Here is a 15,420-nt window from a genome sequence, read left to right as displayed (position 1 = left end):
GCCCGCGCTCCGGGCGCACCTGCGCCCCCTGGCGGAGCGAGCCACGACCCCGCCCCCACCAACCTCCTCTCCGCGGCCTTGGAGTTACGGGAGCCACCCGCCCGCTCGCGGTTTCTCCGGGCCTGGCCAGGCGCTCCCGGGTCCTCGCTGGGTGCCCAGAGCCGGGGCAGAAGAGCCCACGGTGCCGTGCCTCGGGTCGCACCGCAGCTGCAGAACTCCACGCGCGCGGCACCGACTCTAGGTCATCCCGCCGACGCCCCGCGGCTACAACGGGGCTGAGTGACACACCCTCCCCTGGCCGGAGGACTGACTTAGGCTCTCGCCGGCCCGCTGCCCCCGCTACTAGGGCCCCTGGCTGCTAGTCTGGAAGGGGAACCTTTCAGGCAGAAGCTGCGCTTTTCTGACAGAACTGTCTGGAAAAACTGAGCCATTCAACTTTACTCTCCTAGCCTTGTCGATACAAAACATGAGTTCCTGTGCAGGATGAAAAGAGGGGTTTTGCGGAGAGAGAAATGCTACCTCTTTCCATCCAAAAAAAAAAGCAAATACACATATATTAAGTCATGCATTCTCACTGTAGAAAATACAATGGGGAAAATACATCATAGAAAATAAAATGCAATGAAAGAAATCACGTCATATCCTACAGAGAAAATAATTTAATTTTGTATGTTTTCCAAGCATTTTCTATGTATATTATGGTATCTATATATTTAAAATCCGTAATATTCTACATACATAAAACATATATATTTTATGTGCTCCTTTTTCAAATATTACATCATGACTATTTTCTTATTATAGTCTTCAAAAGGTTTACTTTTAAGTTGTTGCCTAACTTGAATTTGGAAGGTATAATGTATTTGGAAGTGATATAATTTAACTTTAAATTCTGGCCTTTTACTTGGCTTCTGATTCTCCACTTTAGGGGATGGCATCGTGCTGAAGAATCTTAACATAAACTGTTTATTCCATTAGAAGAGCTTCAGAGAAGGAGAATTACTGGGCTAAAGTTACAAACTTGTAAGGGCTCCCATGACATACGGTTTAATTGTTTTCCAGAAAGCTGATGCTAATTTTCCCTCTTGCCGTCAGTGTGAGAGAAACAACCAGCCCACTCCACCACCAGCTATAACAACTTTCTCAAGTACTCAGTTATATTTATTTAAATTTTTGTCCATTCCAGTGGAGAAAAGTATAGTTTTAGTTTGTAGTTCTTGGATTTGTGAGGCTGAAAAGCGTGTTTCATTTTATTGGCTTTCTGTGTTTTTTCTTTTGTGGTTGTCTTGTTTTTATTTTTAGCTTTTTTTTTTTTATTTAGGCAATGAGTTTTTCTGAACAGTTCCAAAGACTGCTTTGTATAATAGGGAGATTTGTTTGCTGCAAAGATTTTTCCTAGTGTAATATTTACTTTTAGAATAAGTTTCTGTGTTTTGAAGGACAAAAAGCTCAAAATTATTGTATGAATGATGTTAGCTGATACACCAGTCTTTTCCTTCATGTTTCTGCTCTTCTGAGATTTTATGCTTAACAGTACTTTCCCCTCCCAGCATTGATTAAATATTCACTTTGTTCTCTGGAGCTTGTTCGTGGTTTCTGCTTTTATATTTGACTCTTTCGTCCACATGAAATTTATTTTGGTGGCTGGGGAGAGGTGGGACTCTAATTTGGTTTTTATCCAAGTATCCAATCTATCCATTAACATTTATTGAATAATCTATTGCTTCCTAATTGGTTTTCTTTCTCATATATTGGGTTCTTACATACTAGGGTTCATTTCAGGGTTTTCCATTTTGTATCATTGATCTGTCTTTATTGATTTTCCAGTAATGCCACAGGGGCTTAATTACCTTAGTTTTATAATATCTTTAACATCTAGGGGAGCAAGGCCCCTCAATGGTCTTCTCTTTCAAAAAAAGTTAAGCTATTCTCATTTATTAAAACATCCTCAGTACCAGTAGTTATTCCCCTTTATAATTTCTAATTTCATTTGTGTTTTCTTTTTATTAGATTTATTAGAAGGTGGAATCATTTGGATTTGTAAATTCTGTTTTTCTGGGGTTTTTTTACTTCATTAATTCCTGTCTTTGTCATTGTTATAAACAATCTGTTCTCCTGAGGTTTTGTTCTTCTAATGAATTCAATTTATTTTCATGATGCTTTTTTTTTAACTTTAAGAATATTTTTCATCTGAGTACAAAAATTTGGCCACACCCTGAGTTTTGATATATGGAGCTGTCGTTGCAATTTTTTAAATAGTCTTTAATGGTAGTTTTGAATAATTCTCTTTTGACCAAGTTGTAATTGAGGCTATTGCGTTAGAAGTTCCCTTCAAAAAATATTCCTTTTAATTGAAGTTTTATGTCCTGTGGTTAGAGAATAAGCCTGAAAATTTTTTATGTTTTGAAACGTGTGGCCAATAAGTCGATCAGTTTTTGTAAATGTTCCATCAATGCTTAAAAAGATGTACTATTTGTTTATAGGCTACTAAGTTCAATGTTTATCAGTTATTAAAACATTTAATAATGCAGATTCTTGATATCCTTATTTATTTTTGCATAAAAGTTCACTGTTAATGTGTGTGGTACTTTTATCCATATTAAATGGTTTCTCTAGACTATTTAATGACTTTTGCTTTGAATTCAACTTGGCTTCAAATGAGGATTTCTACTCAATTGCCCTTTGGCTTGTACTTACCTAATAAATCTCTGCTGTTCATTAATTTTTCTGGGTTCCTTCTGTTTTAGGCACCTTTTTGGTAAACAGCATGAAATTAAATTTTGCTTTTAAATCCTGTCTAAGTAAGAGACATTGTCTTCTAATAGGGGAGGTGAACTCAATTATGTTATCATTATAAATTTTAAGTTTGGTTGTCTTTCATTTGTTTCATGCTTTATTTTTTCAAATTCTTCCTTCCTGCTTCCTTTGTTTTTCCATCTCTGATGTTGTTTGGGTGTCTTATCCAGGGTTGTAGAAAGTACACATTCTCAGGGTGGGAGAAGCAAGGCTCTCAGGCAGGGTGTTGGGGTCTCAGGTCTTCTGCTCCCTGGCTCTATGACCCAAGGCACATTGCTTAACCTCTCTGTGCTTCCATTCCCCCACATGTAGAACAGGGATAATAAGAGTCCTTGTATCTAGTAGAGCTGTAGTATGGATTAAGTGAAATAATACCTGGCTGATGCTATTGATATCATTATTGCTATACTTTAAAAATTCTACCTGGGAGTGCCTTTAGCTTTAAAAAAACATGATTTAAACTGTACTTCTCTAATTATTAAAATCAAGTGATACGGTTTTAAAAATTCTCTTCTACCTAGGATGATGAATTTAGTGTTATTTTACTAATCCTTTCTAGCCTTCATCTATCAGCCTTTTAACCTGAGGGTTTGCAACCCTCTAATTATTACAGAATTATTTTTTTTATTTCATATTTCATCTACTCTTTCCAGAATCTGCTTTTTCTTTGACATTGGAATTTGGTTTTACAGCCATGCTTAAATGTAGACTGGATTTCATGTTTACTGGTTTCAATGTTGTCCTTCTGTCTTTCATATCATTCTATTATTAAGATCGTAATTATGATTGATCCCTTGGTCAACTGGTATACAAATTCCCCAAAATGTGTAGTTATTTACCTTCTGAAACTACAAACCTCCAAGAATGACTTTTGTTCCTCTTGGTTCCTAATACAAATGACACTAACGTCTAGAATTTGTTCCTGAGAAAAGTCTGCTCTGTGTTGCCTGGGTGCTGCTAAGAGTGTTTAGCCTTAAGATTCAGTAAATGTACAGAAAAAAAAAATTTTTATTAGGATATGTGGCTTTTTATTTATTTATTAGGGTGGCTTTTTGCCTCTATCCTAGCTGGAAAACAGGAAGCCTTTTTGATCCACCTAATCATAACCTCCCCACACCCCTTGGTTGGCCAATTCTGGGAAAGTTTTCTTCATGTATGTCTTTGATTATGCTTTTATCCAAATTATTCTGATTTCTTCTTCCAAAATAACTCTTAATTCTTGGATTTAGCCTTGCTTCTATAGCTTCCAACTCTGTCCTATTTCCCCTCTTCTCCCATCTCTTTGTTTTTTTCTTCCACATTCTGAGAAAACTTTTAAGTTTGTCCTCCACAGTCCACATTTAAAGAAATTCAGTATCCCCAAGCTCCCAAAGTAGATTTCATTTTTGCTAATATGATGTTAGTTTTTTGGCACTCTATGCTTATGCGAACCAGATACGATTTCATTTCATATCTGCCCACTCATCTCTAATGGAGATCACATCTTCTTGCACCCTATTAGGGATGCCCAAAAATCTTCTAATGTTACTTTTTTTCCCTCATAATTAAACATTCTTCTTCATCTTCAGGATTATCTTCCTCTTTCTTAATGCAGCAGGTTGGTATCCAAAGTCTTATTTCCAAAGATGGGACACGCCCTTACCCCATGCCCCTCCTCCCGTCCTCTCCCCCACCACACTTGCTGTGAAGTCTCTGAATTAGGAGTGATCTATCCAGACCTGACCCCCCACCCCTACCCCAACCCCACAGCAGGACTGCCTGTAGGCTGTGCCTGCCCTGTGGGGTGCTGACTTCTCATTTCTCCATCTAGAGGACATGTCTGGCAGGCTTCATTCCACGTGGCAGGATACTTGCCTATTCTCACTAACTAGTTCTCTGATACCCCAAACCAGTGGTTTGCAAACTTTTAAAATGATGGACTCTGCTAGTAAAAAGGTTTTGAGCGTGCGCCCTTCCCCTGCTATATGTATAATTATTATAAATTATACACATGCATTACTGTCCACCTGCATATTAAACATTAGTAAAGCTTAAGGTTTTATAACAACAATAACTATGAATAGAAGTTCCGATCGTTTCTTCCTGTTGTCCCGGTGGGTCACTGTGCATGTGTTCCACATTGGAGGTTGTGCCTCAAACCAAAGCGACCAGTGAGAAACCACAGTCCTTGGGCCACTGTTCTGGGGGCTCTTCTCCACTCTGCCCAGCACACAAGGGCCCTACCTAGGGGTTTGTGTCAACCCCATGCAATGTGCTTCCTCCCTTCCTGGAGCCAAAGTTCCCCGGCCAGAGGTGGAAGGAGTCTGTGGGAAGGTGATGGGAAGGACAAGGGAGCTATTCTCGCCCCCTGGCTTCTGGCTGGTGCAGGCTTGGGGGCCTCAGAGAGGCAGGAGCAGGTGGAGGAAGGAAGCTTCTCTTTATCTTCCTTACAATGAGGGTGGAGGTGGGGGTGCTGTTTTCATCAGGGAAAGAATGGGCCACAAATTGTTTTCCTCCAGTTCCAGGAGTCAGGTCTCCAGAATCAAATTTCTCATTGAAATACCAAAATACAGAAGTAGGTGGAAATTCAGGCCACCATCACAAAAGACCTGTTCACAGGCCGGAAGTCCCAAAACGCTGGGACAGCCTGCATGCAGAAAGTGGCGCCTCAGGAGGGAAGGGTCCAAAGGGAACCCATTCAAAAGGTTGGAAGGTCCTCTACAAAACCTGGCTCGGGATCACAAGACTCAGCCCATTTAATCGGTGTTTGGGGAGGCCTTGCTGCTCCTCCAGGGCGACAAACATACCAATGTGAGCTGGCAGACCTCTGTGGAGGGTGTGCCAGGAAAGCCCACTTCCCCAACCTGCTGCCCACGGAGACCCGAGCCTCGGATGGTTTCCCCACTAGCAAGGCTGCTTGGCGCGTGACAGTGTTTAATGAGGAGGTTCCTCGCATGAGCTCTGGGAGGCCTGTGGGAGGCGGGCAAGCGGCCAGGAGAATCCCAGAGAATGCCGAGTGCCACAACTGTCAGGCCTCGGAACCCATGATGTAATGCCTCACTGGGGTCCAAGGAAAACAAGCCTGCTGTTGTCACTGCCCTCCCGGCAACCAGGCGCTGCCCTCCCAATAGCTGGCTGTTCGGGGTAATTACTAATTCCCTCTCTCTCCTTGGGAGGAGGAAATGTGAAAAACCTTTATTGTCACATAAAAGCCGAACCAAGATATGAGAGATGTCTTTTAAAATGCATCTTGCTGAAGAGGGATTTCCATAGCAACTTCAGAAGTGTGTGTATACAACCAGAGATAAGCCCAGGCTGATGAAAGCCACCTGGAATGTGAACAAGCCCTGCTCTGGGCATTAGCACACAGGCATTTTTTCTAGAACCAGTCACACTGCTATGTGACCTTGGGCAGGTCATTTACCCTCTCTTCTATCTAAGGTGACAGAATCATCATCCGATTGGGCTGACAGAGATCAAGGTCATCTTGCCCACATCATCCTCCCACCCTAGTCTGATGCTTCTCTGGAAAAGCAGCCCCCACCTCTATGATTGAATGATTCCTGTCTTGAGGTCTCTGACAATCTTACTTATCCCTTGACGTTGGGAAAGGACAATGATCCTTTATGCTTGGTTCTAAAAGAAATTGCTTTGTCTTTTTAAAAAGAGAAGTGCTTTGCCTGATGAGGAAAAAGCATACTTATTCATATACGTTTTCACAGTTCCATAGGTCAGATTCCTGAGAAAGGGTCTCTGAGACTGAGATTTAAGTACAGGAGGTTATTGGAACTGCTCTCAGGACTGTGGGGCCTGAGGGAAGTGGGGCTGGGCAGAGGGAGAAGGTGAAGTATCATGCATTTCAACAGGGCCAGGGTGACCCTGCAGAGCTATCCTGCTGGAGATAAAGGGCTGGCCTTTGAACTCCTGCACTGACAAGTCACTGGAGGCTTGTTGTCCCTAGACAGGGGGTTTGACCTTGGCTGAAGCAGCTCCCTTCAGCCAGGGCAATTCTGGGAGAGGAAAGAGACTTGGCCTCTGGAGAACAGACAAGCCCAGCTGAGGGAATGAGATCCTGGGCCTAGTGTGGGCATCGGGGTGCTTGTGGATAAAATGAGAGTTCCTGTGGTCAGGATTCTCACCTGGCCCTGGCTGACTAGGTCACTGCACACCTGTGGGCAATACATGGCTGTTGACTCTATATGAAGAGCTCCGCCCAGGGCTCTGGGCGCGACACGGTGGCAGGGCTGCAAGGCTGCAGGAGAGCAGAGCAGAGGCTGGAGTCGTGGCAGCGCCGAGGACAGAGGCCCAGAGGACGGCTCTGTGGGATGGCTGTGTGGACAGAGGGGCCCAGAGGCAGAGACCGGCTTGCTGCATGCAGACTCGCTCTGAGTGAACCGGATTTTAGTGACTGACCTGCCACCTGGGAATAAACTTGGGTGTAACCCTTTCACCCCAAGAATGTTTGCTGTCATTTCTTTGATCACATTGAACCCACAGCGAACTTGCCCAGGGCTGAAACCCACTGGCAAGACAGTGCTGCACCATGGCACCCACTCCCTCAGCCGTGTTTAAATTTAACGTAATGTCCGCCCTGAAGACAGTGTGATAAAATGGTTAAGAACACAGACATCAGAGGCAGGCAAAACAGCAAGACTGGGATTTAAGTGTCAGTCTCAGTGACTTTGAGACTCTCAGCTCAGGAAAGTTGCCAGGAGAGTCTAGGCCACAGTTTCCTTTTTAGTGCAGGATTCAGCCTGGGAAGGTGAGACAAACAGGACTACGTTCAGGGGCAGAATCAGGTTCAGATCCTGGCTCCACATTTACTGGCTCTGTAACCTTGGGCCAGTTTCCTTCACAGCAGTTTCCTCAACCCTAAAATGGTGCCTCCATCATAGGCCTATTAAGAGGGCAAATGGAGACGACATACATGCAGCATTTCACACAGGTTTGGCATCAGGTGAAACAGGGGCAGCCCTCACACCCACTGTGGCTTTAATAGACTTCCTGTGAGAGCTCAGCAGACCCCTTTTGGTCAAAGGGCCTCCTTACAAGAGAAGGGGAAACTTCAGAACTTTCAATTTGCACATCATTCCCCTGGGCCTTTGCAAGTCTTTGGACTTCAGCTGCGGCTTGTCAGTCATGCCTGCAGACAGGGGCCTGGTGGTCGGCCAGGAGCCAGGGTAACCCAGCCTCAGCTCGGAAGCTTTGGAGGGCCATTCAGTGCCAAATAAAACTCAACAGAGTACTTTGCAAACACCCCACTTAGAAGCTCGCTTATTTTCCAGTAACAAATAGGCACCCATACTTGTGACAGGTTCAATAAACAATGAAACTCATTTTATGTACTTTGTTCCATGTTCAGCCCATTTGTCCATCTGAAAAGTGGGGTGACCACATGTGCCAAACAGGGTTGATCTGAGGATATGGAAGATTTCAAACATCTTAAAGGACCATGTGAATTTAATTGTTGTTAGAGGGCTTGGCTTTGATCAATTAGAGGGAAGGTAGAAAGAGCATGGACTACCATAGGTAGGAATTGGTTCTCATTATAAGCAGGCAGCCACAATATTCCCAAGAGTTATCAAGGGATCTCTGTTAGTATTATTAATTTTCACTATCATTGTACTGCAGTATATATGGTTCACACACACTATCTTGTTTGATTCTAACAACAAATCCTCTAAAGGAGGCATTATTACCCTCAGCTTGCAGATGAGAAAACTGAGGCCTAGAGAGGTTGAAGTGACTGGCACAATGTTGCCCAGATAAGAAGACCATGAGGAGTTTGGGGTTAGAACCCAAACACATGCTTTCTCCACTGTAGAGAGTGTCTGTTACCAGAAATGGCTCAGGAAGCACTGTGAAGTGTGGTTCCCCCTTAGAGCCGATGTGGCAATGTCAGCTACTGAATAAAGGTGGCGCTCTGAACAGTTGGGTATCATGTGTCCCTGGGGCTCTCCCTGTATGTAAAAAATGCCTCCCAACGCTGCCCTGGCTCTCAGATACCGAGCCGGCCGAGCTTAGGCACCTTCATCCTGCTGCAGAAGAATGCCCTTCCAGTTTCACTCTGTCTGCTGGCCGAATATCTGAAAAAAATGTCTATAAACAGAACATCTGGAAATAGGTGGGAAATCTGGTTCAGTGTACCCATGTGAGATGTTTTTAGGCTAACTCTCCTCTAGACATCTTTTATCTTGTTTTACCTCTGCGGGGACACTGGTGCGTGGAAGATTTGGCGAAACAATCATGTGTTGATGAATGAAGGGTGACTACAAGAATCCATGTAAGTTACACAGGCTGCGTGACCAGGCCCCCAGCATCATAAAAATCACCTCTCTCGAGTCAACATACCTTCCTCCTATCTCAAGGGAATGACTGTTCTGAGGGGCTGGCAGCATGCGTTAGAGTCTCTGATCTCTGTTAGGTGATAGCCTCCTCTCTCACCAGCTGCTTCTCTGAGTCACTGCCCAACCATAGCCTCCTAAAATAATGTTTCCCAAAGTATGTTCCATCACTACAGTGCTTGGCAGACTTTTAGGAGCTTATAAATCAGCAGGTAAAGTTTTTCAAATGCAAGTTCTATTCTTTAGTTCTGCATTCTAACAAGTTCCCAGGGATGCTGCTGCTGGGGTCCACGGTCTGAGCAGCAAGCCATCAATAATGTAAAATGAAAAGGGTTTGTGGGTAAATACTTCTGAGAATATCTGCATGAAACAAAATTAAACCAGTTTCATTACGGCAAGACTTCTCAGAGGCTTTAGAATGCTGGTGAGCATGGTTACTCTCTAAAAGGAAGAGATAATACAGAAATTGCAAAGTGTTAGACATGAGAAAGGGTTAATGATATAACCAGATTGCCTTGATATATTGGTTTACAAAGAAGAAACAGAAAATGACAAAACACTATATGCGTTTCTCCCCACCTACCTTGGTTCCGGTGTTGCCATGTTGCGGCTCATATTCAGCCCGGACTCCGCCCATCCCTTTCCCATTTTCTCCTCAGAGGTGTTGGCGCACCCGACGGCCTCCTCCATCAGACCATATGCCTCCTGGGACCCCTGCTCCCCCTCCCATCCCCCATCGCATCCCAGGCTCTGTGCTCAGAAGGCCTGGGCTGAGTGGGGAACGGGACCCACGGGAATACCTTTCACAGACTCGGACGGTCCAGGCCGCGATGATCCACAGTGAGATGCTGAACACGAGCAGCACGGTGCCGGGGCAGATGGTCATGAGGGTCTTCATGACGAAGCGCGTGTTGAAGTTGATCTTGTTGAGCGCCCCGATGCTGCGGGACGAGGCGTCAGTGAAGAGCTTGCTGTGCAGCAGCATGACGCGGGCGATCAGGTACAGGCGCAGGAACATGGGGATGGACAGGATGATGTCCACGTCGGCCTCCGCCCGCGACGGCGTGTAGGAGAAGGCCAGGCGCGCCGTCCAGAAGAACTTGTACTCGCCAGGAATGGGGTGGATGGCGCACACCAGCATCTCCAGGCTGATGTAGAGGATGCGCTCGTAGGTCATGGCTATCCGCCAGTCGTCCGCACCATTGTCAATCACAAAGAGCTGGCGGGAGCAGAGAGCCCGTTAGTGTGGCCCGGATGGAACATCACAGCTAGCAGAGGGAGGAGGGGGCAGCTGACCCACCTCAGCCCTCTTTGGAGACCTTGCTGGTGTGCTGAGAACCCTGGAGGGGGAGGGGGAGAACCGGCTAAGCCATTCCACTCTCTAGGCCTCCATTTCTGTAAACTGCTTCCCAAGGTCCCTTCCTGCTCTAAGGTGCCGCCGAGGAGGCACCTGCTCTAAGGTCTGTTTCACAGAGGAGGAGAGAGAACGGTTCATTTGTATTAAAAACCGGCCCCGAGCCCCTACCAGGCCCTGACTGAAGGCCAAGAGGGCGATACAGAGACGGAACAGTTGTGTTTGCTGCGGAGTGAACTCTCGGGTCTGGCCCAGACCCCTCTCGCCGCTCGGGGAAGGGACTGACGAGTGTGTGCTGGCAGAGCGTTTCTCTCACACTGCGCAGTGGCGTATTCGTGGTGAGGGCCCTGGAGCCGGGCTGCTGGGTCTGGATCCAGATCCTAACACTGACCAGCTCTGTGATCTTAGGTAAGTTACTGAACCTCTCTGTCTCAGTTCCTCATCTGGGGGCAATGAAAAGAGCAGTCTATGTGAGGCTGCAATGGATCAGTACATACAAAGTGCATAGAATCCTGTCTAACACCCAGCAAATGCTCTGAAAATATTAGCTATTACAATTTGTAGCATTATTAATGAGGGGGGTCATTCTTTCTGTGAAATAAGGGTTGGACTCAGTGATGTGGAAGCTCCCTTCCAGCCCTAGCCTTCCATGAACCTGAGACGCCTGCTGTCATTCCACGAGGATGGGCAAAGCAGCTGAAGCAAGCACTTACTGAGCATCTGCTATGTGCCCAGCCTGGGCTTGTGCTGGGGTTCACGTATGGGGAAGGCCAGGCTTTGCTCTCAGGGAGGTCCTACCGTGAGGATTCAGGGTTGAACAGATCAGCTCTGAGCGTGGCCCCCATGAGGCTCACAGAGGGCAATTAGAATGTACTAAGGCAGGAGCTAGGCAGGCGGCTCTAATGAGGAAGGTGTGATCTCTGAACAGGAGAGGACACCCAGCCGAGACTCCCTCTCCCTCCTTCCCCATGCATCTGGGCCTGGGTGTTTCCAGCAGAAAAGACCTAATGGCTGCTCAAAGCGTTCCCCCTGCTCCTAACTGCCACAGACAGGCCAACCCTGCTGGCAGCGTGACTGCCTGGCCAAACTCTTCAAACACAAAATGAAAACCATCCACCCTATAATAAAGAATTGCATCCGGTTACTATAGTAACTGGGTTCACTCTGGGCAGGAACTGAAGCAATGAAGTCAGATTCCTTTGATTGCCTGACGGGGAGTGAGATTGTGTGCCAACCAGTTAAAGCAGAGGGCGCATCATTGCTCTGCCCAGCTTCACAGGAAGGTGCTGCTCCCAGGGCAGGGTCACCACCTGCCTCTCAGGAGCCCTGCTTCTGTTTCAACTTCCCTGGTGCAAGGTGGGTGGGGGGCAACCTGGGGTATGGACTTGCCCGGTGAGGCATGCTGCAGTATACATCCAGTTATTAGCTGTGTGATGTTAGACAGGTCACCACTTCTCTGAGCCTGTTTCCACATCTCTCTCATGGGACTGTTAATCTTGACTTTGTCCATCTCATGGGATTAGCCTTAGGATCCAGCAACACAGATAATAAGAAGGAATATACTTCACTAACTACTGCAAAAATGTGAGGGATTATTAAGATGCTGACTTGGAGGGCACTCCTGTGTGTGTGTGTGCTGGGGAGTGGGGCTCCTGGGGGGTGGATGAGTGTCGGCTAGCCTAGATAGGGCTCCGGTGCGGGATTTGTGGCTCCGCAGGGGGTGCACTGTGTCCCAGAAGGTTCCGCTACTGTCCCATGTGCGGACACCCTCATGCCTCCTGGGACCCCAGCTCTCCACACGTAGCCTCACTGCTTTCAGACAGCAGGCAGAGAATAGACACCCCACCTGGCCCCGTCCTCCCTCAGCTTCTGCTCATTTCTTTCAAATCACAAATCTCAGTCATGTCTGTATGTGCGTTTCCTTGGTTTTCATCCGTTTCTCCTTGAAAGCAGTGATTCTCAACCTGACTGCACATTAGGGTCACTTAGAGAGCTTGATAAAAGTACCTATGCCGGGGCCCACCCAGACCAAGCAAATCTGAATCTCCAGGCATGAGGGATTTTTCTTAGAGCTCCCAGGTGCTTCTAAAGTGTAGTCAGGACTGGGATCCACAGTCACAGTTGGAGCACCAAAGGGACAGTGGCTGTGCCTTCCTTGTTCCTGCTGGGACCTCCATTGCCCAACCCAGATCTTAGCACAGAGCAGGCTTCTGATGCTTATTCAGAATCAGTAAGTGCCATTTACTGTGTGACCCTGGATGATTAAGGTCCCCTCTCTTGGGCTCAGTTTCCTCCTCTGAGGAATGAGTGGATGGATTAGATAATCCCCAAGAAGACTTCTGCTCTGAAGAGCCAAAATTCTCAAGACCCTCTGGCATGGCACCTCCTGCCTCTCTCCAATGCCTGAGGCAGTGCCTGGCACACAGTGGGCAGTCAGTAGAGTTTCAGTGAATAAAGAGGTGGGTGGGATAGGAAGAAGAAGACAGGTTACCAGTGGCCCTTTTTAACCATCCAGAATATAAATTCCTGTAGAAAACTAATTTCTAAGCCTGCAACTAATACCTGTCAATACATTTTATGCCATGGGAAGGGCACCCTCCTATTCCCAAGGAATGGTCCAATCTGGAATAAATTGTTCCAGGTGATTTTCAAGCCTTAGAAAGTTCTAGAGCTAATCCAGAGCCAGGACCTTGAGTGCCACTGGACCAGAGGGGCGAGGGGGAGTATGCAAGCAGTTCCCACACAGGACTACCTTCCCGAGGTTCGGTCTCAGCCACCCAGCCCCGGTTCCAGAGCAGCTGTTTGTTCTGGTGAATTTTGGAAGAGTGCCGAGGTGATACGGACAGGATCTGGCATGGGGTGCAGGACACCAGGAAGCCCCGGGGAGGTCCACTTGGGCTGTCGTGGAGCAGGAGCCTCAGAGGCTTGGGGCTGACCAACGAGCTTCCTCCTACCTAGCCTGGGTTTGCCCCTCATGCCTGGCCTGCCTAAGTGGCGGAGGAAAGCTATATCTTTCCAGTTGCTGAGTGATTCTGCTTTCTAACCCTAAAACAGCGACTTCGCTCATCTGGGGGAGGGTCAGCCTGAAGAAGTAATGTCCGGGCTCCCGCAAGTCCCGCTTTGCCCTCAGACAGTGCCCTGAACTGCGCTGGCGCCTGACCTAATCCTTCTGACACTTAACTGGTGGTTCTGAGAGCCTGTAGGATTTTCAGCCTGTTAGTATAATTCTGAAAGCTTTGGGAGGAAGATTTTATGCGACAGAGCCATTCTAAACTTGCCTTCAAGGAGTTTGTGATAAAAGAGAAATGAGAACCAACTCACTTCAATTCAACTCAACTCAATTCAACAAAGCAGTTAACAAGAACCAACTAGTACCTGAGATTTGCTAAGAGAATAGACCTTATGTGTTCTCCTACACACACAGAAGGTAATGATGTGAGGGGATAGATGTGCTGATTAACTTCATTGTGGTAATGATTTCACTGCATAATTTTAAATATATAGTGGACCCTTGAGCAACATGGGTTTGAAATGTGTGGGTCCACTTATACATGGATTTATTTCAATAATTTTTTTGGAGACGTGCAACAATCTGAAAAAAAAAACATTTTTTTTTCTCTAGCTTACTTTATTGTAAGAATACCGAAAATAATACATATAACATACAAAATATATGCTTATAGACTGTTTCTATTTATCGGTAAGGCTGCTGGTCAACAGTAAGCTATTAGTTAGGTTTGGGGAGAGTCAAAAGTTATATGCAGATTTTTGACCACATGGGAGATCAGCAGCCTTAACCTCTGTGCTGTTCAAGGGTCAGCTGTATCCCATGTTATCTGTCAATTATGCACCAATAAAAAAGAACCCACTAGATGAGGACACTGTGGTGAATTGGACACACACCATGAATCAGATTGCAATCACGAGCAGCTCTGGCTGCTCTGGACATGGTGAGGGCTCATCTTGGAAAGCTTCTTAAGCAAGGAAGGGTTCAGCAGTGCCTGGAAGGCAGGTAGCAGACAAGCCTGGTGTGGCAGCTTATCAAAGTGGCCTCAGATGCCTTCCATCCCATTTGTTTGCTTCTTCACATGTGACTTTGTCTCTCCCCCAGCAAGAGGGACAGGCTGTTTGTCAACCACCTCAATCTGAACTTGGCCATGTGCCTTGTTCTGGTCAAGGGAACATAAGAAAATGTGATGTAGCAGAGGTTTGAAAAATGACAGTGCAGTGGGGCTCGCTGCACCCACATGGCTCTGTTTCCCCTGCCTCCCCAGCCCACGGGCGCGCCAGCTGCCAGGCATGAGAGTGAGACCATCCTTTACCAGCTGCGTGATGGTTGCTCACCCAAGGTGAGACCAGGAGAAGAACTGGGGAGCTGAGCCCAGCCCGGATCACGGACCCACACAATAGTGAAATGATTATTGTTTTAAACCATTAATTTTTGGAGCACTCTGCTAGGCAACAAAGCTGAATACATACAGAAACCAACTGATACACTTAGCACATGTATTAGAAGAGTTGGATAATCTGCCTGCCATGCCCAACGTTTCCCTTTCAGCTTCTCCTGCCAGCGCATGAGGAGGAACTTCCACCCCACCCCACCCACCCCCACAGTTGATCAGTCAGGGCTGGGCAGTCTTTCTCAAGTAACTGGGTAACTCGATGTGGAGAAGAGTATGACCAGGAGCCATGCCAGCTTCCCCCACCACTACCCCCACCCAGTGGAGATATCATTTCATCTATCAAAGAAAATCTCAAAGCATTCAAAAAGTTATTTTGCCAACAGTTTAGTTATTTTGCATGCAAAGTGTTTCTCACATGTAAAAAGTCAACTGGCAGGCTGAATCAAAGAAAAAAAAACAACTTATTGGGTGTGTTGGGGGGAGAAAAACTTCAGAGGGCCTGTGAACAATGAATCTTGTTGGCAAATTTTGGGAGCACATTGAT

General features: G+C 46.3%; 1 protein-coding gene across 7 annotated transcripts in view; it reads right to left on the bottom strand.

Annotated features, from left to right (window-relative positions):
- KCNN3 (potassium calcium-activated channel subfamily N member 3) overlaps positions 1–15,420 on the bottom strand; it is a 149,503-nt gene that overhangs the window by 52,289 nt on the left and 81,794 nt on the right. For 6 of the 7 annotated variants that reach the window (XM_057494917.1, XM_036922335.2, XM_057494918.1 and 3 more), the window contains exon 3: positions 9,920–10,338. In XM_057494917.1, coding sequence (XP_057350900.1) covers positions 9,920–10,338 — 419 coding nt within the window. Of the gene's footprint in view, positions 1–63; positions 240–9,919; positions 10,339–15,420 lie in introns of those variants that run through there. The other variant, XM_057494922.1, reaches the window with a different exon arrangement.

The sequence above is a fragment of the Manis pentadactyla genome, chromosome 19 (assembly GCF_030020395.1).
Source record: "Manis pentadactyla isolate mManPen7 chromosome 19, mManPen7.hap1, whole genome shotgun sequence".
Classification (NCBI taxonomy): domain Eukaryota; kingdom Metazoa; phylum Chordata; class Mammalia; order Pholidota; family Manidae; genus Manis; species Manis pentadactyla.
The sequence above is the reverse complement of the archived record's forward strand: the minus strand, read 5'-3'. Positions and strand labels throughout refer to the sequence as shown.